This window comes from Heterodontus francisci, chromosome 1 (genome assembly GCF_036365525.1).
Source record: "Heterodontus francisci isolate sHetFra1 chromosome 1, sHetFra1.hap1, whole genome shotgun sequence".
Taxonomy (NCBI): domain Eukaryota; kingdom Metazoa; phylum Chordata; class Chondrichthyes; order Heterodontiformes; family Heterodontidae; genus Heterodontus; species Heterodontus francisci.
In genome coordinates, this window is record NC_090371.1 from 75504245 (window position 1) to 75532104 (window position 27860).

Here is a 27860-nt window from a genome sequence, read left to right on the forward strand (position 1 = left end):
GAGGAGGACTCCAAGGTGGATAAGCGGACTGACCATGGCACCATGCTGAAGGTGCCATTCAAGTGGGGAAGCCAAGAGGAATGTGGTAGTAACAGGAGACAATATAGTCAGGGGGATACATACTGTTCTCTGCACCCGCGACCGGGAGCCCCAAAGGTTGTGTTGCCTGCTCGGTGCCAGGGTTAAGGACATCTCCTCATGGCTGGAGAGGAACTTGGAATGGATGCAGGAGGAGTCAGTCGTCGTGACCCACGACATACGTAGATTCAGGAATGATGTTGTGCTAAGAGAATTTGAGGAGTTAGGGTCCAAATTAAAATGCAGAACATTAAAGGTAATCATCTCTGGATTGTTAGCTGAGTGGCACGCCAAATGGCACAGGGCCAAACAGATTGGAGAATTAAACATGCGGCTCAAAGAATGGTATGGGTAAAAGGGGTTTTGATTCATGGGGCACTGGCATCAGCGCTCAGGGAAGACTGAGCTATTCCATTGGGATGGGCTCCACTTAAATCGAGCTGGGACCAGTGTCCTGGCCAATTGTATAATTAGAACTGGAGACAAGGCTTTAAACTAATGGGGGGTGGGGGAGGGTTCGGGTTAAGGGAGATTTAGAAATCCAAAGAGAAAGGTCGAGGCATCAGAACAGTTTAGCATTGTCAATAAAGACAAGCATAATGGGACAGGAAGGGACAGAGAGTTTAATAAAAAATTGTACATCAGCGAATAGGGTCATTGCAGTGAATAGAAGTAAAATGATGAAATTAAAGGTTCTTTATCTGAATGCACAAAGCATCTGCAATTAGATGATTAGTGGCACAAATAGAGGTAAATGATTTAGTTCTAATCGCCATTACAGAGACGTGATTACATGGTGATCAAGGTTGGGAAATAAATATTCCAGGGTACATAATATTTCAGAAAGACAGAGAGAATGGCAAAGGAGGAGCGGTAGCCCTGACAGTAAAAGATGACATAAGGGCATTAGTGAGCACGGATCTGGCCTCAGCAGATCATGAAGTAGTATGGGTGGAAATTAGGAATAGCAAGAATCAGAAAAACACTGGTGGGAGTAGTTTATAGGCCCCCTAACAGTAGTTATACCACTGGACAGAACAATAAACAAGAAATTATTGGAGCTTGTAACAAAGGCAACATAATAATTGTGGGGGACTTTAATCTTCATATAGACTGGGACAATGAAATTTGGCAGGAGTGGTCTAGAAGACGAGTTTGTAAAATGTTTTCATGACAGTTTCTTGGAGCAATACGTTGTGGTACGGACTAGGAATAAAGCTATCTTAGATCTAGTATTGTGTAATGAAGCAGGGTTAATTAGTAATGTTATAGTAAAAGATCTACTGGGAAATAGTGATCATAATATCATTGAATTCCATGTTATGCTAAAAATGACATGCCCCAATCACAAACAAAGCATCTTAAACTTAAACAAAGCCAATTACATAGGTATGAGGGGAGAACTGGCTAAGGTTAATTGTGTAAATAGGCTAAAAGGTATGGTGGTAAATGAACAGTGGGAAACATTTAAAGAAACAATTCAAAATGTTCAACAAAAATACGTTCCATTGAAAAACAAAAACCCAGCAAGAAAAACCTATCCGTGGCTCACTCAGAAAGTTAAGAATAGTATTAGATTAAAAGAAGAGGCTTACAGTGTTCCAAAACAACAGTGGCAAGTCTGAGTATTGGGAGTGTTTTGGAAACCAGCAAAGGGCTACCAAAAGGTTGATAAAAAGGGAAAAAATAGAATCAGAGTAAACTAGCTAGAAATATAAAAACAGGTTGTAAGAGCTTTTATAAGTATATAAAAAGGAAGAGAGTAGCTAAAGTAGATGTTAGTCCCTTAGAAGTAGAGTCGGGAGAAATTATCATGGGGAATGAGAAAATGGCAGAGGCATCGAACAAATATTTTGTGTCTGTCTTCACAGTAGAAGACGTAAGTTTCATACCAGAAATAGATGGTAACCTAGGGGTTAAAAACAGTGAGGAAATTAATATCAGTAGAGAAAAAGTATTGGAGTAACTTACGGGACTAAAGTCCAACAAATCCCTAGGACCTGATGGCCTACATCCTAGGGTTCTAAAAGAGATAGCTATAGAGATAGTGGATGTGCTAGCTATGAGTTTCCAAAATTCCTTATATTCAGGAACGGTCTGATCAGATTGGATGTTGGCAAATGTTACACCACTTTTCAAGAAAGGAGGGAGAGAGAAAACCAGGAACTACAGGCCAGTTAGCCTAACATCACTCATTGAGAAAATGCTGGAAACTATTATTTAGGAAGTCTTAACAATGCACTTAGAAAAGCACAGGATGATTAGAACAAGTCACCATGGTTTTACTAAAGGGAAATGCTTTTTGACAAATTTATTAGAGTTTTTTGAGGATGTAACTAGTAGGGTAGATAAAGGGGAACCAGTAGATGTAGTATACCTAGATTTCCAAAAGACATTCGATAAGGTGCCATACAAAAGGTTAATAGGCAAAATAAGGGCTCATGGAGATGGGTAATATATTAGCATGGATAGAGGATTGTTTAATGGACAGGAAGCAAAGAGTGGGCATAATTGGAGCATTTTGAAGTTGGCAGGCAGTGGAGCTTCAGCTATTTACAATCTATATCAATGGCTTAGATAAAGAGACAGGGAGTAACGTATCTACGTTTGCTGAAGATACAAAGCTAGGTGGAGAGGTAAACTGTGAGGAGGACACAGAGAGGCTGCAAAGAGATATAAGCAGGTTAAGTGAGTGGGCAACAAGATGACAGATGCAATATAATGTAGGGAAGTGTAAAGTTATTCACTTTAGTTGTAAGAATAGAAAAGCGGAATTTTTTTTAAAGGTGTGAAACTTGTAAGTCTTGCTGTTCAAAGAGACTTGGGTGTACTCATACAAGGAACACAAAAAATTAGCATGCCGCTACAGCAAGCAATTAGGAAGGCAAATGGCGTGTTGGCCTTTATTGAAAGGGGATTGGAGTACAGGAATAAAGATGCCTTGCTACAGTTGTTCAGGGTTTTGGTAAGACCATGTCTGGAATACTGTGTGCAGTTTTGGTCTCCACATTTAAGAAAGGATATACTTGCATTGGAGGCGGTAAAGCGAAGGTTCACTAAATTGGTCCCTGGAATGAGGGGGTTGTCCTATGAGAGGCTGAGTAAGTTGGTTCTATATTCTCTGGAGTTTAGAAGAATGAGAGGCAATCTCATTGAAACATACCAGATTCTGAAGGGGTTGGGTAGGGTAGAATCTGAAAGATTGTTTCCACTGGTCAGGGAACATAAAACATGGGGCACAGTCTCAGAATAAGGGACCAATCATTTAGGACTGAGATGAGGAGAAATTACTTCACTCAAAGGGTTATGAATCTTTGGAATTCTCTACCCCAGAGGGTTGTGGATACCCCATTGTTGAATGCATTTAAGGCTGGGATAGATAGATTTTTGGTCTCTCGGGGAATCAAGGGATACGAGCAGGTGGGAAAGTGGAGTTGAATCCTAAAATTAGCCACGATCGTATTGCGTGGCAGAGCAGGCTCAACAGACCATATGGTATACTCCTGCTCCTATTTCTTGTATTCTTCTGTTCACCTCGAAGCTATGGGAGCATGCCTCAGCAATCCTAGTAATCTATTGGAGGACAGATTGCTGGACTGAGAGCTTGCAAGCCCCTTTGAGCACTGAGATCGCTAGCAGTCTGAGCCTGCATAGCAGCAGGTACGAATTTCATGACCTCAGTTTGAGCAACTGCAGCGCTGAGACATTGAGTGGCTTCTGCCCAGGCTGCAGTGGAAGCTGAGACAGCTCCATCATGGATGGGTCTGCAAGTCCTATCATGGAGCTGGCCACCACTTTCATGCTGGAAAGGATGGGCTCCAAGTTCTGCGCAATGCCCTGTGCCACATTAGAGCTGGATTCCTCCGTGCTCCTGGACAGTGACAGGAGGCTGTCTGGCAGGCCTGCCACTGCACCAAGCATCTTGATGTGCATGTCCATCAGCGTTCTCCTGTATATGGCCCCATTGAAGTCTTTATCTGAGTCCTCTGCAGCAGAAGTCGTTTGCCACCTCAGCCTCCAGGGAACTGACACACAAACAATCCTTCCCCTGGCCTGGTAGAAGCCCCCTCATGCCCAGTGACTCACCACTTGGAGATCCTGACCCTCTAAAGTTTGCACAGTGCCAGTATCTGAGATGGTGGCTGCGAGTGTCAGATCAAGTGACGGTGCTTCTTAGTCGAAGGTCTGGTGCAGCTCTTGCCTTTGCTCATGAGTCTGCTGGCCAGACAGTAATTCTGAGTATCAGAAGGGAGGGTTGGGGTAAGGGAAGCTGGGGGTGGGATGAAAAACAAGGGCACCCTGGTCACACCATCTGCAGCCTGCAATTCATGCAAGAAAGACTATAAGGCAGGAACATACCATCATCCTGAATGTCCTCAGTGGCGCCTGATGCAATGGCCTCTGTCACATGATGCTGAGCATAGTCTCCTCTAGGGGGCTTAGGCAATGCAGGTGTGCCTGTCCTCCTCCAGTTATGCACTACTCCCTGCAAGAGATAGGGAAGCATGTCAGCAAGTATGTTGCACTGTGTTTGGGTGATGTGCCTACAATAGCTGAATAGCTAGAGGCATTATGGGAGGTTGTGAGAGGTGAGTGTGAGGCTGGCATCATTGCTAGGTATGTGAAGGTGAGATGGAGCATCTGAATGTTGGACATGAGTCCTGACTGCTAGGGACTGCTGATGGGTGTGTTAAGGGAATGGGTACATTGAACAGTGTGAATCAGTGGTGCAGTGGGTAGGAAATGTCCTTTGAAGATGCATTCACTGACCTTGACCACCTGCATGAGATCATTGAACTTCTTCCAGCACTGCTGCCAGACTCCAGGAATTGGCCTTCCTGGCCACCTGCTCCCATTTCCTTCTCAGGCTGTTCCTTGCGGGCCTCCTAGCCCCCAGCCTCTCTCCTCCTGTCAACCTTCCATGACCAAGATCTCCAGTGCCGCATCTGAGAAGCTCAGAATCCTCTCTTGCCTGTTGCTCCATTTGATGTGCTTCTCCTTACAGCCACTTGCACTACAGGCAGTCAGCAGTAGCTTCTGTGTAATCATTGCCTCTCCACTTAAAGAGGGGCAGGCTAGCTGAAAAATGTAATAGGGACATACGCCGCTGGGCCCCCTATTGAATGTTCTGCCAGCCAACAGCAAAGGTTGTTTTCACCTGAACACTACAATCATTGAAACAATCAAGCAGCATGATGTTTGGATGCTGCCTGCCTCAACAGAACGGGGGCGCGCGGGCTAATCGCAAATCATAACCATCATGTCTGAAAACAGAAGCAATCCAATTTTTAGCCTTTAATGATTTTGTTTTTTTTTACATTAACTTTTCAGAGTATTTATAAAGATTGTAATTTCTGGTAGGAGCTCAAAAAATGTGTTTCCACCAATTGTGTAATTTTCTTCTTCCTGTTCTAACTGTAGAAAGGGCAGGGCCAGTACAATCTGAAGCTCAGTTTATCCTCCCATTCCACCAGTTACTGTTTCAGATTGGCTTAAATATGATTCTATATATATCTAGATTTGAAACATGACAATATTCTCTAATTCATTTTTTTTCCACAGCTGGAGGCAGACTCTCCAGTATCATCTCATCGTCTTCAACAGATCTGAATTTGGTAGAACCTGATGATATAGAACCTGATAAAAGCTTAATTGCCAACAAAAGCAGTGAGGAAAAGACTAAGGACTTGCAGCAGAACAGAACAACAAGCATGGAAGTGCAGCCCCAGGGAAACCCTACTGGAGACGCTGTGGAGAAGAACCAAGTGGTGTCACAGGATTCTTATAATACCTTACTGCGCAGTAACAAATGTGACATCCCGGTTACAAACATCGATGATGTCATCAATCAACTAAATTCTGCTCAGGAAGAAATTACAAATACTTTGCCTCTGAATTCAGAAAGGTGCCAAGATGAGATTGCTGCTCATTTAGTAAAAGCTATCAACAACACAAATGGCATAAGTAGTAAAGGTGACTCATCCACAGACATCAAACAGGAAGTTCTTGACTATTCTGTTCTGAATTCAGTCAATACAGGTAAAGTATTTTCAGTGAACAAAACCTGTCTGACTAACTACTCTAGAAATTTAAGCACTGAGAAGGAGGAAAAGCCATTGAGTTTAACAGACAGCAAGGAAAATAGTAAACAACAATCCATGTACGCTGCTGCAGTGGACACTGATTCAGAGACTGAATCTTCGGATAGCCCTCAATTATCTTGCAGTAAAGTGGTGGTGGTTTTGCCTGGAGATGTTGGTTTCAGTCAATGTGAAAGCCTTAGCGTTGCAGATTCAGATATTGAAGAGGTTGAAATCTGCTACCAGCCTAATGATCAAATTAACACATCACAGCAATTTGTGCGCCTTCCAACAAATCTGAATCAAGATGTTCTTCATAAGAGTGGTTTATCAATGACTGAGCTTGCTCCCATAGCAAGTAAAGAGACAATTATAGCAGGTGAAAAGCCAAATTCAAATCCACCCTCTTCATGCCATAAAAATGTGGATAGTTTACTCTCTTCCACACTGCCTTCTACTTTTGGTAAGAATAGAATAGAGATTTCCAAACAGAATCCATTGCCAAAATCTGTTGATGGTAGGCCCTTTGAGCTGACCAAATTTGAAAGCACAAGTACCCTCACTACTATGGATGTAAAAGATTCACAAATCAAACATCTAGGATTTGATCCATCTTCCAAGGAGGATTGGCAAATGAATAAAAAGCATGCTGTGGAAGGCACAGATGTAATGACCTTTCATAACCAAGTGTCAGACAAATGCCATTGTATAGGAGAAGTTGTCAGGGAATTTGGTGAAAAGTTAGAACACCACAGTGATTCTGCCTTTTCTTCATCAAGTCTTCAGCCAGAATCATGCTTGGAATCGAGCAGAACAGACAATAATTTTTCTTCATCATTAGATATCTTGAAGCATACCAAGAAAGCAGAAATTACAAAAACAAGCCTTTCATCCCAATATCCAGTGCCCAAGCCCAGCCTAGTTGCTACAAATAAGTTTAACCTAGGTGCTCAGGATGTAGCTTCATCCATGACTCATATCAGAAAGGAAAGACTGGCTTTGTCAGGTAGTGTAAAAAATTCTAGTCCCCAGCAACAAAGACAAAATCAGCCCAAACAATCTTTGGGAGCACAAAATGCCAAATGCGCCGCACAATTTAAAGGGCAAAGTGAAAGTGGAGCAACATCTCAAATGTGTACTAGATCTAAGTTTCAGGACAAAAACCAGAAGTTCTATTCTGCACCAAAACTAAAGGGGCTCAGCATTAAAAGTAAAAACAAGCCACCTTCGGATACCTGTGAGAAGAATGCAACAAAGTTTGATGGATCCAAAAAATCAGAGTCATTGCAAAAATGTCCAGAAAAGTCACCAGTTTGTGATCATCTTTCATCAAAGCTCTTCACAAAAAGAGCATCATTAATATGTAATTTTAAAACAAACAAACAACCTGAAAAAAATAAATCTGAAATGAAGCAAGAGAAAGACATCAGTAAAGTTCCTGCACATTCTTCAGGAGAACAGTTTTCAATGCATTTAGCAGCAGATACTAGACACCAAACACGACAGAAAACTAAAGGTGAAACAAAGTCACCTACGATCACTGATAAAGTGGATTTGAACAATGAAAGGCAAAAACAAGTGATGAAAGAAGAAGCTAAAGACCAAAAAGAGACAGAACAACAAATAACACTGGATCACAAACTAAAAGATGAAGAACCCAAAGAAATATATAAAGATATCAGGAAAAATGCATGGATTAAAAACTCTCATAAGCCATTTGGGGAATTGGAAAATTATAGAAGTGAAGAAAGCATTGCACAAATGTCCAGTGAAAGATCTACTGAATTGCATATCACATCACCAACGGAATTGGAACTGTGTGAGAATGCTAACATGGCCAAGAAAAACTGGGGGAAATTGTCACACGAAGCACAGAAAATAGAGCAGGAACTATTACAAAAAGATCAGCCGGATGAACATTTGCCACCCTCAGGATCTAAACCATTGAAAAACTCTCCTGTACTCTCTTCAAATTTATTGTATGAAGATGATCAAGAGTGCATGGCAACTCGACGTAGCTTTATTGAATTAAAACTAACATCACCTTCTTTGGAGCGGAAAGAAGTTAATAACATGGCTGTTTCTTCAAGCCTTATGGAACACGAGTCAACTAAAACCTCAATAACACAGGATAATGCACAGAAACCAAAGATAGCGCCAAAACCTCCTGTGAGGTTAGAGCAGAAAGCACATCAGTTAAGTAGTGTTGATACACAAGTTGATAAATATCCATCTGACCATGCAATTAAAACTTCTTCTCAAAAACAAAAACTGTTACTGGAAAGAGAGGTAAAATCATTTGACACATTACAATTACACTCCACTGTTAAAGGTACAGATGGTGATCAACCAAAAATCGAGGCAACTGGAATCTTAAGGAAATCTTTCAGTGAAGAGAAACACTCCGGCACTGAATTTATCTTCTATCAAAGGGACAAGGACAAATCAAATATGGGAAGTCTTACAAATGAACTGAATTGTCCACCAGATGGTGGCTCTTTTTCTGTTAGACAGAGAATTAAGTCTTTTGAGAGCCTAGCTAGCTTTGACAAACCAGTAATTAGGAAAATAGACACGCAATTTCTCGACTCATCCTTTGTTACTTGCAATGCAAGCTCTTCTACCAAGCCAGCAATAGGAAGGCGAATATCGGGGAGTGCAATACCTCTAATGACATCCAATATTTCATCTAATCGAGACTTTGATGCATCGCGTGCATTGAGACGTAGTTTGAGCTCTTACACTGAAGGGAGCTCTGAGGTTGCCTTTCCATCACCGCAATTAGATAAGTCTCCATCGAGCCTGGCTTTTCTAAAATTTGAAACACATCATTCTGAGAGCAATACTGAGGAGCTTAAGAAGACCAAGGAATATGATTCCAGCAGTGGAAGGTCTCATGAGCAGGATTTCACTTCATGCAAGGTTAACAATAGTAAAAGTAGATCATCAGTCAACCATCGACCAAATTCATTGTCTCGCTCCAGGCTACGGGAACTGAGAGCATTAAGCATGCCAGAACTTGACAAACTGTGCAGTGATTATTCTACTGATCCAATGACCCAATGCTTTAAAACAGAATTGGAAGTCAAGCCAAGGACATCTATTGGTCCTGCTGCTGAAAGCCTTACAAATGTTTCCTCTGGAACCTCCTCTGCTACCAATGGTTCAGGTTTAGTGAAAATCTATAGATCTGGAATTTCTAGTTTAAGATCAAAGAGTTCCTGGAAAAGCAGCACTGGAACACTAGATTCTTGGTCTGATGATGAAATGACAAATAGTAAGAATTTGTCTGAAAACAAGTGCAGGAGTTGGTCTGTCAGGTAAGTAACAATAATGTCTGAAGCTATGAACTGAATTATATTGATTTCAGAGTGCAGAGCTGTATAACTCATTGTTATTCTCTAAATGCCAAGAGTGGAAAATGTCTAAAAGAACAACAGGTGAAATTTTTTTTAATAACTCTTTTTTGAATTGACACCCCTGAGTTAGTTAGCCTTAAGCCAACCTGGTCCAAACTATCAAAGCTCAGAGGGAGACCAGGTTTTGTTAACCTCAGGGTATAATTTCCGCTATTGGCTAAGTTTAGCAAAATGTACAGGTAATTACAAATCAATATTGCCTACTTTATACAATTTTAACAAAAATCATAAACAGATGTAATCTACATCCAATCTAGAAAAGATTTTTAAGTCTTTTCCCTTTCCTGGGTGCACTGGATTACAATTGCACAAATGAGTGCTTTGCCTGGGCTCACCTTTCATCCATACATGGTTTTCTGTATAGCAACGAGAAGCAGAAATCCTTATTTATCTTTCTCCTTACTTCTTTAGTTTAGGTTAGCAATGCACCTGGAACCACTGCAGCGGAGCTTGGGTAGCTCATATATCCATAGATTGAACCAGCTTCTTAATCTGTATGTCGGAATACCACGGCAGCTAGTTCATTTACTTACTGAACCATAGGAGGAGCCAAGGTAGCTATTTTGTATGTCTGTGGGCACAGATTGTTCAAAACCTAGAGGGCCCTGTTAGTGGTGGTCGACAGTTGCTAGAGGATCAACTATGAGTGGACGTTAGTAATGTTGTACCAAGTTTCAGGCAGAAGTAATTCAGTTCATTTAGCCACCTGTCCATAGTATTTGCCTTGATCCATTTCTAATAACCATGAATCCCATTTAAAAGACACAGTGAAAAGGTTAAATTCTCAGATTTCCATGACTTTGATCTTAGTGAGTTAGAGAATATGATGTTTTATAATCAATCTCCTGTGGGGCTACATATAGTAAAGGTGGAGAATAGGACCACTCTTATCTGATGACTTCATGTTGCTGTTTCTCATCTCTCCTCTTCTGTATCTCTTTGTCCTCTCCGGCCCATCTCTCCTTAACTCTTCTTTTACTCCTATTTATTTATTTTTATTTAGAGATACAGCACTGAAACAGGCCCTTCGGCCCACCGAGTCTGTGCCGACCATCAACCGCCCATTTATACTAATCCAACACTAATTCCATATTCCTACCACATCCCCACCTGTCCCTATATTTCCCTACCACCTACCTATACTAGGGGCAATTTTATAAAGGCCAATTTACCTATCAACCTGCAAGTCTTTGGCATGTGGGAGGAAACCAGAGCACCCGGAGGAAACCCACGCAGACACAGGGAGAACTTGCAAACTCCACACAGGCAGGACCCAGAATTGAACCCGGGTCGCTGGAGCTGTGAGGCTGCGGTGCTAACCACTGCGCCAATTTTGGTTGGGAGATGATATGTGGGATGGCCTGGCGTGGCAGAGATAAGAGTCACCAGTGACTGCCTGCTAGTTGCATTGGGGATGGGAGTTACAGGAAATGTGGCCCTCAGTGGCTGCCTTCCCATCCTCGCCTCCAATCGCTCATCTATCCCTCATGCCCTCGCTCTCCTTGTGTCCTCAACTCTTTTACCTTCCAATTATCCATTTTCCTTCCTACTATCTGTTCACTCTCATCACTCCCCTTTTTCAAAATTACTTTTAAGAAAAGCTGATGGACAGAAAGTACTATCAGCTGAAGAAAAATATCCAACCAGTACAGCTGCCAGACCAGCACTAAGACATGCTGGGATATTAGGCAAACTGCATATAGAACAGAGAAACATTTACAGCACAGAAGGAGGCCATTTGGCCCATCATGTCCATGCTGGGTGTGAAAGAATTATCCAGCCGAATCCCACCTTCCAGTTCTTGATCTGTAGGTTACAGCATCTCAAGTGCATATTCAAGTGTTTTTTTTTAAATGTTATGAGGTTTTCTGCTTCTACCTTTTCAGACAGTGAGTTCCAGCCCCCCGTCATCTTCTGGGTTAAAAAATTACTCAACTCCCCTCTAATCCTTCTACCAATTATTTTACAACTGGTTATTGAGTCTCTGCTAATGGAAATATGTCCTACCTATCCATTCTATCTAGGTCCCTCATAATTTTGTACACCTCAATTAAATCTCCCCTCACCCTCTTCTGTTCCAAAGAAAACAACATCAACCTATCCAATCTTCCTACATGCTAAAATTCTCCATTCTGGCAGCATCTTTATAAATCTTCTCTGTATCCTCTCCAACTGTGCTATCTAAATTCGGCTCACAAAGTCACAGCTCTGGGCAAAAATATCAAGTAAAAGCTCAGGCTTTTAGAAGTGGCTGAGGCTATCATGTTAAAATGTTAAAGAATGCATTAAAAATACAAAACACTATTCAATGGGTAAATCTAATTGTGATAATATGAAATGTGTAATTTTATTTTTATTTATATTTTTTTGTTTTGTCTAGACCATAACTTTGGACATTATAAGTTTCAGTAACAGAAGAAAAACATTTTCAGAGAGAATTTTGAACAATCTATGTGAACCTAGTAGCCAGAATGCACAATTGCAGACTGATATACCCTCACTATGGGATAGTCACAATTGTTTGTAATATCCTTAACATTCCAAATAACTATCACACCACCACTTACAGGAGTGATGTGTACTGAAGGTACCTAGAATGAGTTTTTAATGAAATGCCCTCCCCACCTAGCAAAATAAATAAATACATCTCTTTTGCCCCTCTCCCACCCCTGCAAATTAAATTAATGATTTGCCCTTACCCCTCCAAAACACTTACTTTTACCATCTGACCTTCCCCCCAACAATTGCACAAACTTTAAACTACAACCCTTCCCACCATCCCCTACACCCATGACCTTTATTTGACCCCACCCCGTGTAACAAATAGAGGTATTATCAACTAAGTGTAATGATGTGAAAGTATCACAGAAACCAAGTGTGACTTTTAATGGAGATATCTGCTATGTGCAAGTGGATATTTCCTCAGAAGCACCCCACTCACAGTATGCCATGCTTTCAGTGGCACTGCATTGAAGAACCTATGTCAAGGTGATCAACAGGCTGTGTCCAAGTCCTAATTCAGGTCTGAAAAATTACGAACGCTTTTGATAGAATAGACACAGCGGGAGTGTTTCCACGGGCTGGATTTTAAGGAGCCCTCGATGTCAGGCTATGTGGCGGGAGGCAGCCTGAAGATGGCCCCAATAAGGCCCACCATGGACCTCGCGCCGGCAGGGCCCGGCCCGATATTACCAGCGGCGGCGAGGTCCCGTGGCAGGCCCCCGCCACTTGGTGACGGGACCATAATTTGAATATTTAAATCAATTAAAATAATTAATTTAAATAAACTTACATCGCCTCCCAATGTCCTGCTGCAATCTTCAGCCTGGCGGCCAGCACTCCCGCGCCTTCAGATCCCCGTCTGGGAAAACGGGGTGCAACACTGGTGGACAGGGTAGGAGGTAAGTTTCTCAGTGCTGGGGGGGACGGGGCCGGGGTCACATTAATGTCATGGGTGTAGGGGATGGTGGGAAGGGTTATAGTTTAGAGTTTGTGCAGTTGCGGGGGAAGGTCAGATAGTAAAGGTCATTGTTTTGGGGGGAAAGGGAAAATAATTAATTTAAGTGTTATTGCGGGGGTGGGAGAGGGGCAAAAGAGATGTATTTATTTAATTCCATTAAATGATTATTTAAATATGCCGGTAGGGCTCACAGCCCTTTAAAAATAGCGTCAGCGCCTGTGCACAGGCAGCGGACGCCATTTCCAGGGACGGACAGCCCGCCCCCTCCACGTGTTCGGGGGTTGGGGTGGGGGGCGGTGGTAGCCCATCCCAGCTATTTAAATGAGCCACTGCACTTAGAATCGCAGCGGCTCAAGGGCTGCCATTTTTTCCACGGGCTTATAAAATTCAGCCCCGCTTGTGGGGAAGAGCAAAACTTGAGGCCATCAATATCGATAGTCACCAAGAAATCAGGAGTTCAGAATAAAGCTCTTTCACCAGGGAGCAGTGAGAATATGAAACTTGCTACCGCATGGAGTAGTTGAGCCGAATAGCATAGCTGCATTTAAGGGGAAACTATTTAGGTATATGAGGGAGAAAGGAACAGAGGGGTATGCTGATTGAGTTAGTTAATGAAAGATGGAAGAAGGCTCGAAGGAAGCAGAAATACCGGCATGGACAGGAATGTGCTGTTTCTGTGCTAAAGGCCTGCTACCCGACCCGAACCCGACGGGACCTGACGACATGTGTTGGGTTCGGGTCGGATTGGGGGTCGTTCTTCCGGGTCCGGCTTTCGGACTCGGGTCAGGCTGGGTCCGGGTCGGACACACAATAAGTATTGCTGTGCTGGGAAGCTGAGTTTAGTAAGTGTCAAAAGTTGTAAAGCCTACCTGAGCTGGGGACCTGGGATGTCAAGGAGGGAAACTCAGTGAGTGAGTGTCTCTATGACGTCATCATGCTAATGCTGCAGCTTCCTGCAGATTCGGAATTGCAAGGTAGGTAAAGTGACCATTTCAGTGATCGGGTCGGTTCGGGCGTGGGATAAAATGGAGGGTCTCGGGTTGGGTCGGGCTCAGGTCTGGTGTGGTACTGTCGGGTTCCGGTCAGGTTTTTTTTTCCTGACCTGAGCAGTCCTTTATTCTGTACTGTATATTCTATGGCCAGAATTTTACGTTTCCCACCACCCCCCCCCCCCCAAAGAACGGGAAGATGGTGGGGGGGGCGTAAAATGAAGCGGGAGGCTCGGGGGGCCCTTCCCGACCTGCTCCCGCCTCCGCCGCCACTTTATGCAGGGCAGCGGTGGCGAAAAACAGCCCGCCCGCTCCAGGACAATCAAGGCCCTTAAGTGGCCACTTAACGGCCACTTAAGGGCCTTCGCCCGCTGCCACAGGAATCTGATGATCTGGAGGGGGGAGCCTCATCATCAGGCACCCTGTGCCCGATGGAGGGCCTCCCCCACTGCCCCAACCACCCCCAACATGCACCCTGCCCCATCCCCCCATTTGACCACCCTTGCCTCACCGGGGCCTGACCTATCACCCCTGGCGAGGCCCCAAAAACTTACCTTCGTTCCAGGCTCCCTGACATCTTCTTTGCAGTGGTGGGGTTGCAGTCCTAACAGTGGCCACCCCTCCCAGTGGCTCTGCAGGGACTAAGAGCTGCCAGTCCGCTGATTGGCCGGCAGCTCCATTAGGCAGGACTTCCTGCTTCAAGTGGATGGAAGCCCCACCTCAGACTAATTAAAGCTGGGGAACCACAAAATGCGGATCAGATCCCCAGGCCAGGCGGAGGCGTGTTCGCCACCGACTTTTCAGTTGCTGGATGGCTCCTGTCCGCCGAGGGAAAAATCCCGGCCTATGTAATTCTATGTAACAGTCAGCATAGCTTGATTGGCCACATACAAAAATACCATCAAACGTATGAACCTCAACATTATTAAGCCCACTTTGCAACAGCGTGGGGAATGGTCTGTACAAGGTCCAGGTTTTAGATAGCTAATTTGGACACCTGTAGCTATCATACAGCAAAGCTCTGGGACAATCAATGACAGTTCTGGCCAGCTGTGATGTCAACTCTGCCTCCACCTTCTTCCAGCTCTTCTGCAATGCTGACTTATGTGGATGGTAGTGTGCAATTGGCAAACAGGGCTACCCACCTCACAACACCTCATGCAACACCATGCATTGTCAGAAATGTTATCTATCAGATGAGATGCTAAATTGATGTGAACCCATGGTACAATTCAAAGAAGAGCAGGGGAGTTCTCCCAGTGTCTTGTCCAATATTTATCCCTCAACCAACATCACTAAAACAGATTATTTAGTCATTGTTATTTGTGGGACCTTGCTGTGCACAAATTGACCAGTACACTTGCCTACATTACAACAATGATTACATTTCAAAAGTGGATGCGAAGTACTGTGGGGCATCTTAAAGTTTGTGAAAAGCTTCACATAAATGGCAAGTTTATTATTTTTGCCTGCGATTTTGTCCTCTGTCCCTTTTGGTCAAGGCTAAAACTGCCAATAAGTTGAAACACCTTTTGAACTGTTACAAAGTCTATAAGGATTTTTGTTTCTCTATTTTTTCCATTTCCCTTTAATTGTCTACATGACTTTAAATTTCCCTTAAACTTAATTTTGCAGTTCCACCACTAATCTATTTCCCTGCACTGATCTAACATTGCACTTGGAGCTGTGAATAATAGTGTTAATGCTATTAGCATGTTACCATTCTGATGTAATTTGTACCAGTTATTAATAATTTAGGAATGACTAATGCAAGTACACGAAAATCAAAAGCACAAAAGCCAGCACTGCGATATTATATATTTTAATTGTTGATTAGCATTCCTGAACAGTTACCTAGAGCTCAAGTTATCCATTGTGAGAGTGTCACAGGTTGTCTTTGAAGGTAGGGGATCATTTTCAGCTCCTTGCCTAGACAGAGAGGTATATTTAATGTATTTTTGCAGTACTTCAGTTCTTTCGGAGGTCCTCTATACTGCATCCGCATGGAGACTCTAAGAATAAACGAAACTTTGCATACAAATCTGTGTTATGGCACTGGTGCAGGTTGGCATCATCAAGAAAGTGAGTGAAGGGTCACATCTTATTTTGGTAACCATGGAAGTATAATTTAAGAGTTCTGTAATTTTATGAAATCTGCTATGTTCACTTTCTGTACCTCTTTTTTTTTACTTTGCATCAAGCTGACATGCAGTTAATAGTCTAAGTCTAAGGCACATGATCTGAGAGTGTTTATTTTTCTGCTATCCAAAGTCTAGGACAATCGGAGAGGGATTAGCTCAATTGTATTGTGTTATTCACAATAGTTAGAGTTAGTTTTTGGGCAATCCTGCATAACCCGGTACTGTGTATATTAGGACATATTTAAATTCATAGGCAACGAAAGCTTGCTTAAGGAATTGGTTCTTGGTGCTGAGAACGAGAGAAAAATCTGACAGAATCCTAAAAAAGGTAACAGTGATAGAGTCATAGAGTTATACAGCACAGAAACAGGCCCTTCAGCCCATCGTGTCCGTGCCGGCTATCAAGCACCTATCTATTCTAATCCCAATTTCCAGCACTTGGCCTGTAGCCTTGTATGCTATGACGTTCCAAGTGCTCATCCAGATTCCACCACTCTCTGGGTGAAAAAGTTTTTCCTCAAATCCCCTCTAAACCTCCTACCCTTTACCTTAAATCTATGCCCCCTGGTTATTGACACCTCCGCTAAGGGAAAAGGTTTCTTCCTATCTACCCTATCTATACCCCTCATAATTTTGTATACCTCAATTAGGTCCCCCCTCAGCCTTCTCTGCTCATAGGAAAACAACCCTAGCCTATCCAGTCTCTCTTCATAGCTGAAATGCTCCAGCCCAGGCAACATCCTGGTGAAACTCCTCTGCACCCTCTCCAGTGCAATCACATCCTTCCTATAGTGTGGCGACCAGAACTGTACACAGTACTCCAGCTGTGGCCTAACTAGCGTTTTATACAGCTCCATCATAACCTCCCTGCTCTTATATGCTTTGCCTCGGCTAATAAAGGCAAGTATCCCGTATGCCTTCCTAACAGTGGCGCAGTGGTTAGCACCGCAGCCTCACAGCTCCAGCGACCCGGGTTCAATTCTGGGTACTGCCTGTGTGGAGTTTGCAAGTTCTCCCTGTGTCTGTGTGGGTTTCTTCCGGGTGCTCCGGTTTCCTCCCACATGCCAAAGACTTGCAGGTTGATAGGTAAATTGGCCATTATAAATTGTCCCTAGTTTAGGTAGGTGGTAGGGAAATATAGGGACAGGTGGGGATGTGGTAGGAATATGGAATTAGTGTAGGATTAGTATAAATGGGTGGTTGATGGTCGGCACAGACTTGGTGGGCCGAAGGGCCTGTTTCAGTGCTGTATCTCTAAACTAAACCACCTTATCTACCTGTGCTGCTGCCTTCAGTGATCTATGGACAAGTACACCAAGGTCCCTCTGAACCTCTGTACTTCCTAGGGTCCTACCATCCATTGTATATTCCCTTGCCTTGTTAGTCCTCCCAAAATGCATCACCTCACGCATCTCAGGATTAAATTCCATTTGCCACTGCTCTGCCGATCTTACCAGCCCATCTATATCGTCCTGTAATCTAAGGCTTTCCTCCTCACTATTTATGACACCACCAATTTTCGTGTCATCTGCGAACTTACTGATCATACTTCCTTTATTCACATCTAATTCATTAATGTACACTACAAACAGCAAGAGTCCCAGCACCGATCCCTGTGGTACACCACTGATCACAGGCTTCCAATTGCAAACAACCCTCCACCACCACCCTCTGCCTCCTGCCACTAAGCCAATTTTGGATCCAATTTGCCAAATTGCCCTGGATCCCATGGGCTGTTAACTTATTAAGCAATCTCCCATGGGGGACCTTATCAAAAGCCTTACTGAAGTCCATGTAGACTACATCAACTGCTTTACCCTCATCTACACATCTAGTCACCTCCTCGAAAAATTCAATCGTTTGTTAGAAATGATCTTCCCCTGATAAAGCCATGCTGACTATCCTTGATTAATCCCTGCCTCTCCAAGTAGAGATTAATCCTGTCCCTCAGAATTTTTTTCCAATAGTTTCCCTAGCACACGATGTTAGACTCACTGACCTGTAATTACCTGGTTTATCCGTGCTACCCTTCTTGAATAATGGTACCACATTCGCTGTCCTCCAATCCTCTTGCACCTCTCCTGTGGCCAGAGAGTATTTGAAAATTTGTGTCAGAGTCTCTGCTATCTCCTCCCTTGCCTCACATAACATCCTGGGATACATCTCATTTGGGCCTGGGGATTTATCCACTTTTAAGGCCGCTAAAACCGTTAATACCGCCTCCTTTTCAATACTAATTTGTTCGAGTGTATCACAATCCCCCTCCTTGATCTCTACACCTACATCATCCTTCTCCATAGTGAACACAGATGAAAAGTAATCATTTAAAACCTCACCTATGTCCTCTGGCAACAAAGATTGATGTTGAAGACTAAAGGGGTTTGATTTTCAAAGGGCTGTAAGGTCGAGAGCAAGAGCAGACATGGGGTCAAAATCTTGGAACTCCCTTCCTAACAGCACTCTGGGTGTACCTACACCTCAAGGACTGCAGTGGTTCAAGAAGGCAGCTCACCACCATCTTCTCAAGGGAAATTAGGAATGGGCAATAAATGCTGGCCTAGCCAGCAATGCCCACATCCCATGAGCAAATAAAAAGAAATTGAAGATCGCAGTCCCAGTGGTCATCTCTGGAACCTGATGCATCCAGGACAGTCTGGGATTTTCATGGTCAGGTCAGGGGTTGGGGGAGGGAATAGGGAAGCCTCTAATTAAGGGCCCATTAAGCTCCTTTAGGAGCTTGTTAATGGGCTGGGGAGGTAGACACCACAATTTTGCAAAGAGATTCTGGTGACTGAACAGTCTGGTGCACATTAGTGCACAGATGACGGGTTTGTTGTGAAGCAAAGGGCAGGTGTTTCTTAAAATGGTTAAAATTATCGGGAGCCCCGGTATCCTGCATGACGTGGAGGTGCATAGTACCTTTGTTTTGACCGTTTAGTCTCCATTCCATTCTGAGGAGCTGCGTGCTCTCCTCGGCAGGCAGTGGCAGGCCCCAGCAGGGCTGCCGCTTGCCTTTGCCTCTGGCCCAAGCAGGTAGTTACCACCTCCTGGAGGTAGTACTTGAAAAATTAACTGGATTGAAGGTTGATGAATCCCCTGGATCAGATGAGCTCCATCCCAGAGTGATGAAGGAGGTGGCTGTACAGATAATGGAATAATTGGTGTTTATCTTTCAAAATTCTATAGATTCTGGAAAGGTTCCTGCAGACTGGAAAGTAGCAAATGTAACCCCACTATTTAAGAAGGGAGGGAGAGAGAAAATGGGGAACTACAGACCTGTTAGTTTGATGTCCGCTTTACGGAAAATGTTAGAATCCATTACAAAGAATATGATAACTAGACACTTAGAAAATAATGATATGATTGGGCAGAGTCAAAATGGATTTCTGAAAGGAAAATCATGTTTGACAAACCTGTTGGAGTTTTTTTGAGGATGTTACCTGTAACATAGATAAAGGAAAACGAGTGGATGTGGTGTCTTTGGATTTTCAGAAGGCTTTTGATAAGGTCCCACACAGGAGCTTAGTAAACAAAATTAGAGCACATGGGATTGGGGGTAATATACTGGTATGGATTGAGAATTGGTTAACAGACAGAAAACAGAGAGTAGGAATATATGGATCATTCTCAGGACGGCAGGCTGTTGCTAGTGGGATACTGCAAGGATCAGTGCTTGGGCCACAGCTGTTCCCAATCTATATAAATAATTTAGATGTGGGGATTGAATATTTCCAAATTTGCTGATGACACAAAACTAGGTGGGAATGTAAGTTGTAAGGAGGATGCAAGGAAACTTCAAGGGGACTTGGACAGGCTAAGTGAATGGGCAAGAACACGGCAGATGGAATATAAATATGAATAAGTGTGAAGTTATCTACGTTGGTAGAAAAAACAGAAAGGCAGAGTATGTCTTAAATGGTAAGAGGTTGGGAAGTGTTGATGTCCAAAGGGACCTGGATGTCCTTGCTCATGAATCACTAAAAGTTAGCATGTAGGTGCAGCAAGCAATTAGGAATGCAAATGGTATCGCAAGGGTTTTTTATTTAAGGAGTAAAGAAGTCTTGCTGCAATTGTATAGAGCCTTGGTGAAATCACACCTGGAGTATTGTATGTACTTTTGGTGTCCTCATCTCAGGAAGGATATACTTGCCATAGAGGGAGTGCAATGGAGGTTCATCAGACTAATCCCTGGGATGGCGGGATTGGCTTATGAGGCAAAATTGCGGAAATAGGGCCTGCATTTTCTAGAATTTCAAAGAATGAGAGGTGATCTCATTGAAACGTACTAAATTCTTACAGGGTGTGACAGGGTGGACGTAAATAGGATGTTTCCCCTGGCTAATAAGTCTAGAACCAGGAGATATAGTCTCAGAATAAGGGGTAGGCCATTTAAGACTGAGAAGAGGAGGAATTTATTCACTCAGAATGTGGTGAATCTTTCAGATTCTCTACCCCAGAGGGCTGTGGAAGTTCAGTCATTGAGCATATTCAAGACAGAAATCGATAGATATCTGGATACTAATGACATCAAGGGATATGGGGTAGCGCGGGAAAGTGGCGTTGAGGTAGATGATTGGCCATGATCTAATTGAATGGTGGAGCAGGCTCAATGGGCTGAATGGCCTACTCCTGCTCTTATGTTCCTGTATTTCTAATTGGACACCAACTTCACCTCCTGCCCAATCAGGCCATTAACATTTAAAAATAGCATCGGCGCACTGGAGGTGAGGTGTCAGGACCTGAAAGTTATCCAGGAGTCATTTTCCTGACCCCAGAATGAAAAGCAAGCCAAAGTCTTTATTTGTTCTGATGTAATATTGTGTTCTGAGAAAGGAGGTACTGCTTATTCTTATATGGGTTCTGATTGTTGCAATGTTAATATAAACTCATTAATAAAGAATGTAAAAAAGAATGAGGTTGTAACTAGCAAGGTGGATTATAATGTGGAGAAATGTGAAATTATCCATTTTGGTAGGAAGAATAGAAAAGCAGAAATATTGTTTAAATGATGAGAGACTGGGTAACGTTGGTATTCAGAGGGACCTGGGTATCCTTGTACACGAATCGCAGCAAGTTAACATGCAGGTACAGCAAGCTGTTGGGAAAGCAAAGATATGTTAGCCTTTATTACAAGGGATGGGAATATAAAAGTAAAGAAGTTTTACTGCAGTTGTATCTGCTTATCGAAGGATTTGCCTTGGAGGAAGTGGATGAAAGGTTTACTAGACTGATTCCTGGGATGAAGGGATTGTTTTATTAGGAGATCGCTTAGACTAGGCCTATATTCCCTTGAGCTTAGAAGAATGAGAGATGATCTTATTGAAATATGCACAATTTTAAGCGGTTTGACAGGTTAGATGCTGGGTGGATGTTTTCCCCTGTTGAGTCTAGAACTAGGGGACACAGTCTCAGATTACATCATTTTGGACTATGAGAAGAAATCCCTTCATTCAAAGGGTGTGAATCTTTGGAATTCTTTACCCCAGAGAACTCAATCGTTGAGTATATTCAAGTCAAGGATAGATAGATTTTTGGATACGAAGAGAATCAAGGATTATGGGGATAGTGCGGGAAGGTGTAGCTGAGGTAGGCAATCAGCCAGGATCTTACTGAATGGTGGAGCAGGCTTGAGGGACCAAAGGACCCACTCCTGCTCCTCTTTCTTATATTTTTATGAATACTGCCTCTTAATATATACAAATGAAATTCATTCCTGTTACTCAGATGGTAAGATGGGAAGTCAGAGTTGTGTTTTTTTTAATCTTTAATATTTTTTAAGGTAGTTTCTTCTCCCTGTCTATTCTCCAAAGGCCACGCACTCTCCCCGTGGGTGCAGAGTTCTGGCCTCTGCTCTCAGTCTTCACATAACAGCATTCCTGAGGAAGGTAATTTGTAAGGAATCATGGCCAGAAACATGGAACCAATCATTCCAGGCTGTGTCACGTTTCAGCACAAATGCACTGTGCTGTTGTTCCTGGTTTATAGGATAAGATAGTTCTGTGAAATTGCACTGTATATTTGAGCAGTTTTATAATGTCACTTGACCTACAGCATGGTTAAGCCTTCTGAATATGTTTTTCAGTCTTGAAGATTTATCCCATTCCACCCAGGAGAAACAGAAAGTACAAGCTGTTTTGTCCTCAATAATGGCTAAAGCAGATATCACGAAAATAATCCAGGAAGCCAAGACAGTAGCTGAGGTGAGAAGTTCCAAAGTTCTAAATCCCCAGAAATCAGGGCTGGAGGTAAACATTACAGATTTCTGTTTGGTTTCTATTGTTTACTAGCAGGTATGTTTTTTGTGCTCGTTCCCATGGAGGTTGGCATTACAAGAGGCAAAAACTGTAGAAGAAAGTGCTGGCAGTATCAATTGCCAGTTATAGCATTATTCAAGACTTAAAATTCTTTAAGGAAAAAGTAAATATTAGCCATACCGTTTGTCATTTTAATGCCGACTGTTTAACATAGAACCATAACAGAGAACGAGATCTAAGTGTCTCAATTTGTATGCCTGTCCCTCTGAAATGGCAGTTTGTGTTATAGTAGCACCATTCCATTGACAAATGAAAATCTTGTGGGGTGAAGTTGGCCTTTGGCGATAGCACAGAATAGACGATACTGAATTGGCAGCCTTTCAACCCTGCCTGATTTTCTTTTCCATTGTCTTAAATGCTAAAGAAAAGCTGCAGGTTATAAAATAGACTGCCCATTCGCTACCATTAGTTTTGTGTTACTACTGAAGGCTGATTTCATCCCCTTTGTCCTATCTTGAGATCTCTGGGCATGCAATAATTTTCCATGCCTGGTTCGATTCTCATAACGATCGTTCCTCAGAAAGTAATAGTTATGTACTAACAATACATTTACATTTTTAAAGACAAATGAGTTTTCATATTCAACATCAATGAATGTTCCTGCACACCACAGCTGTAACTGGCATGCAGCGTTATGATATAGAATTTTATTCGTCTTTCTGTGCATTTCAACAGTTGCACTGCCAAAGGCACATTATTTTTTAATTATTGGAAATAATTCAAAGGGAACTGTTTCTAATGTATTGAATCTGATTTATGAATGACTGGCAACAGATGACAGAATCTTAATTTTTAATAATTGCTTGTCTGGAGACAACAGAATTTTGTTTCTCTGATTCTCTTGGCAGTATGCAACTTAAGCTGATTATTCTCTGCTATTGCCACTTAAGTGAAATCTCGAAATTAAATGTAGCCTGTTCCTATCAAATCAGTTTTAAGTTTGCTGAGATTGCAAATCAAGACATGTGTTGGCCATTTCAGTCACACTGAATGACAACGTAATATCTCTGTTACAGGCCCACTGCTTACTGTTGGGTCAGCCATTTTATTCTAGCCACAGGCAGGTTCAGCTCACAGCCTACCTATACAGGCCAAAGATGTTATTCTGAATATTGCTAGACTATACAGCCCGATATTGTGAGAGGTCTGTGTTAGAATGTTGAAGATATGGATATGAGCTTGTGGCACTGTGCACATGTGCAATGTTAAACTGCAGGCTCTGTCTCTGTCCTGCAGTATAAACTGGATTAATTTAGAGTGCAGGGAATGGAACCATGTTGCATAGCCAAGGAAGTTCTGCAATATAAATGATCCACTGTCGATTAGAATATGGATCAGCTTAGTTAAACTACTTCACATGGCTCAGCTGACCAGTGCAGTCACTTGATTTAAAACAGCTTTCACTGCTGTCTGCCAGCTTAGTACAACAGTGGCATACTTTGCTGGAACAACTGTTCTTTTTTTATACATACTTTATTTTTCCTTCTCGTTATCCTTCTTTTGTTACACAGCAAGCTACTGAGTAAAGCTCCTTCTGCACCTCAACAATCTGTTTTGGTCTGGCCCAATCCCAGAAGGTGGAACATTTTCCCTTTATCCACTAGATTTGTTCTGTGGCCTTTCCGAGTTACTTTGTCATATTTATGCAGTAAAACCTCAGCAGGTGTTTTAATCTTCTTGCTGTTAAACTTTAGTCTGTTGCATAAGGATTTTTACTGTGTACTTAAATGAACTTTCAAGATTGTGTCTGCCTTAAAATTAGTCCAACCCAGAGGATAGGGAATGGAATCTCACAACATGTCTGGACTTTACTGTGCTGGTGGTAGTCCCAATAATAGTGGTCCAGCAAGAAAGTGACGAAGGCAATGCAATTCTTTGGGCCCATGTACATTGGGACCTGGATTGAATATTCCCAATGAATTTCACATAAAACTTTTGCAGACAAATGAGATTTCCATCACATCATTTTAACTGGGTTCAAATCCAGGTTACAGTGATGAAGGTTCCATGTCTAGATCACTGCCTTGCCCAGTCTTCCAAATCTTCCTTTTCCTCCTCTTAAAATTACTGGACTACCCCAATTAACCAAGCATGGCTGTAAATCTAAACCCAGGATTCCTGATTAAAGAGTAGGCCTGGAAGCCTAAGCACAGATTTTCCAATGAGTATCTAAAAAAGGCAGGTATATTTAAATGAGATGGTAATGATATGGTGAGGCCAATAATCCCATTTCCCAACTAGGTCATTATAGATGGCACCCACATGGTAAGGCCACATTATTTCTTCTGCAAGGGCCTTGGAAACAGCATGCATACTATTTCTCACAGCAGTACTGTTTCAGGGCACAACTTAATCAGTTGAGTTTCAATGCCCACTACTAGTTTGCCCCACTAGAAGTTTTCCCTGTGTAATAAAAGAATATCGAGAAAAGTGGACAAGGTTATGTGCATGCTTATCATGTTATGTCACTGAGGATGCAGCCGATTAACAGACCACCTCTGGGAACCCATCCAGTTAGGGACAGCGGGCAAGCCAATCGGAGTGCCTGAGGCTGTGAGGGGCCGGCAGACCAACCTGGAGAGGAGGGAGACCAAGATGGAGGCGCCTTCTGAAGATTTCTTAAATTGTTAAAAATAGGTGTTGCCACAGCTGCCAGGACATTGTTGTGGAGGGGAGCCCCTACACAGGATGGCACCCGCAGGCTCATTAAAGGAGGCTTCAACGGGGTGGCCCATCTACTGTGGGGATCTTCCCGGCAACGTCATCAATTTGACCCCAAGTGGGGACTTAATTGATGATTAGCTTCCATATTGTTCTTCGTTTTTTCCATAATATTCCTAACATATATTGCCCATTTTTCTTCCAAACCTGTTAGATTTTTACTTTAACCTGTTCTTCTCATTTGCAGGTTTTGTTTAGTTTATTTTGTAGCTCTGGAGTTAACTTTTCAGAATTGATAACTACTTCACCCTCTTCAGTTATCACCACCAGACTTTTAAGCAAATAAAATGAGGGAAAATCCAGGGTTTGGTTACATAGTACTTCCTTGAAATAGAATGTGGAATTCTAAAACCAGAGCTTGCTTATATTAATGGAAAATGTCGCAAGGTTATAATGCAAAATTAGGTGAACATTATTTTTTTTATTCTGTGAGAACAGAGTAAAGAAGACATTTATATCGTAGTATTGGCCAAAGATGAAGGTGCTGGACTGGGTTTCAGTGTCGCAGGAGGGGTGGACCAGGAGCATAAATCTGTAACTGTAAGTATTGTGTGGAGAAACTATTTGCTTTTAATGCAAATAGTTGACACTACTGTTGTTGGTGTCATTTGATCAGTTCTTAGTTCTTGCTTCACAAAGCAGTAACCATGTGAAGTTTCTGTCAACACCACTTATTGCAATGGAAATGTCAACTGGCGCCATCTACAGGATCCACAGGATTACAAGTACATTGCTATAAAAGTACATAAAATAGATGTGAAAGGGCTGTAACTGCACTGCGACAGATGATAATTAAAAAAATTAATGGGAAATATTGACAAAAAAGTGACCTTGTGAAAGCAGGAAGTAAGATTTGTGGACAGGGTTTTTACATATTTGGTGTAGGATGATAAGTTTGTCAGTTGGGTGGGGTTCCAAGATCTCAAAAGATGTTCAGTAGGGGGTGGGCAATAGAATGTGGTTCCACTCACCATACCATTACTGAGAGCTCTGGGTTTCTATGTTCCAATCCATACCATTGGCCTGCAGTCTACACGTACAGCATCCATCAACAGAGATCACCTATCTTGAGTCCCCAACCAAGTTATATACCTTGCTCCGGAGACAATGGTAAGTGGTTCTTAATGAATGCTGCACACCGGTTTCCTTCTGCACTTTCCTGGATCAATGCTACGTCCTGGAGGGTGTTAGCAACCAGAACTTGCATTCGTATAGCACCTTTAATATAGTAAAACATCAAGAGGCACTTCACAGGAGCGTGCATCCAACAAAATTTGACACCAAGCCATGGAAAAAGATGTTAGGACAGGTTTCTCAAAGAGGTAGTTTTTAAAAGAGCATCTTAAAGGAGGAGAGAGAGGTGGAGAGGCTTAAGGAGGGAATTCCAGAGCATCAGGTTGGCAGAAATTCATCCAGTAGAGTAATCAGATTGTGTTAGGGAGGGGCAGTGTGAAGACTACTAGTCTTCTTGCTAGGAAAAGTTAAAGATTTTTTTCAGGTAGTGGGTGTAAAATAAGCTGGGAGCAATTTAATTCCTTCAACATAATAAAACATCCCAAGGTACTTCACGTAAATGTTATATAGCAAGATTTGACACTGAGCCACATAAGGAGATATTAGGGCAGGAGACCAAAAGCTTGGTGAAAGAGGTAGGTTTTAAGGAGCATCTTAAAGGAGGAAAGAGGTGGAGAGGTTTAGGGAGAGAATTCCAAAGCTTAGGACCTTGGCAGCTGACGGCATAGCCATCAATGGTGGAACAATTAAAATTGGAGATGCTCAAGAGGCCAGAATTAGAGGAGCTCAGATATCTCGGAGGGTTGCAAGGCTTGAAGTGATTACAGGGATAGGGAGGGACAAGGCAACAGAGGGATTTGAAAACAAGGATGCGAATTTTAAAATTGAGTCGTTGCTTGACTTGGAGCCAATGTAGGTCAGTGAACTTGATTTGGTGTGAGTAAGAACATGGGCAGCAGAGTTTTTATGACCTCAAGTTTACGGAGGGTAGAATTTGGGAGGCCTGTCAGGTGTACGATGGAATAGTCAAATCCAGAGGTAACAAAGGCATGGATGATTAAATCATTAAGGAAACATCATTGGCCATCTAGATAGATGGTCTTCTTTGATTTCAGTTGATTTTGGTGGATTAATTGTATCAAAATAGGCTTCTTAACATGATTTTAAAATTCTCATCCTTGTATTCAATTCCCTCCATGGCCTCGCCCACCCCACACCATGACCCACCACCCTCACCATCTCTGAGACCTCCGTCAGCCCTACAATCCACCCAGATCTCTGTGCTCCTCTAATTCTGGCTACTTGGAAATCTGGGATGTGCATCACTCCCACATTGGTACCTTCAGCTGCCTAGGCGCTAACCTCAGGAATTCCCTCCCTAAACCTGTCTGCCTTCCTCCTCCTTAAAACCTACCTCTTTGACCAAGCAGTTTGTCATCTGACCTAATATCTTTGGCTCAGTGTCAAATTTTGTCAGATAATGTTCCTGTGACTGTTAAAGGTGGTATATAAATGCAAGTTGTTGTTGATGGCACACTGATCTAAGGAAGATTGACCCCACTCTCACAAAAAAAAAGACAGAATTCAGGCTGATGAAGAGCTGCAGGCTATAACAGAGGATGCTATAACCAATAAGCTTTAGAT

At 42.6% G+C, this 27860-nt stretch overlaps 1 protein-coding gene across 10 annotated transcripts in view; it reads left to right on the top strand.

Annotated features, from left to right (window-relative positions):
• Positions 1–27860, top strand: part of pdzd2 (PDZ domain containing 2) — a 632977-nt gene that overhangs the window by 574162 nt on the left and 30955 nt on the right. For all 10 annotated transcript variants that reach the window (XM_068032021.1, XM_068032011.1, XM_068032069.1 and 7 more), the window contains 3 exons: positions 5641–9478; positions 22250–22367; positions 25641–25742. In XM_068032021.1, the coding sequence (XP_067888122.1) occupies positions 5641–9478; positions 22250–22367; positions 25641–25742 (4058 nt within the window). The remainder of the gene's footprint in view (positions 1–5640; positions 9479–22249; positions 22368–25640; positions 25743–27860) is intronic.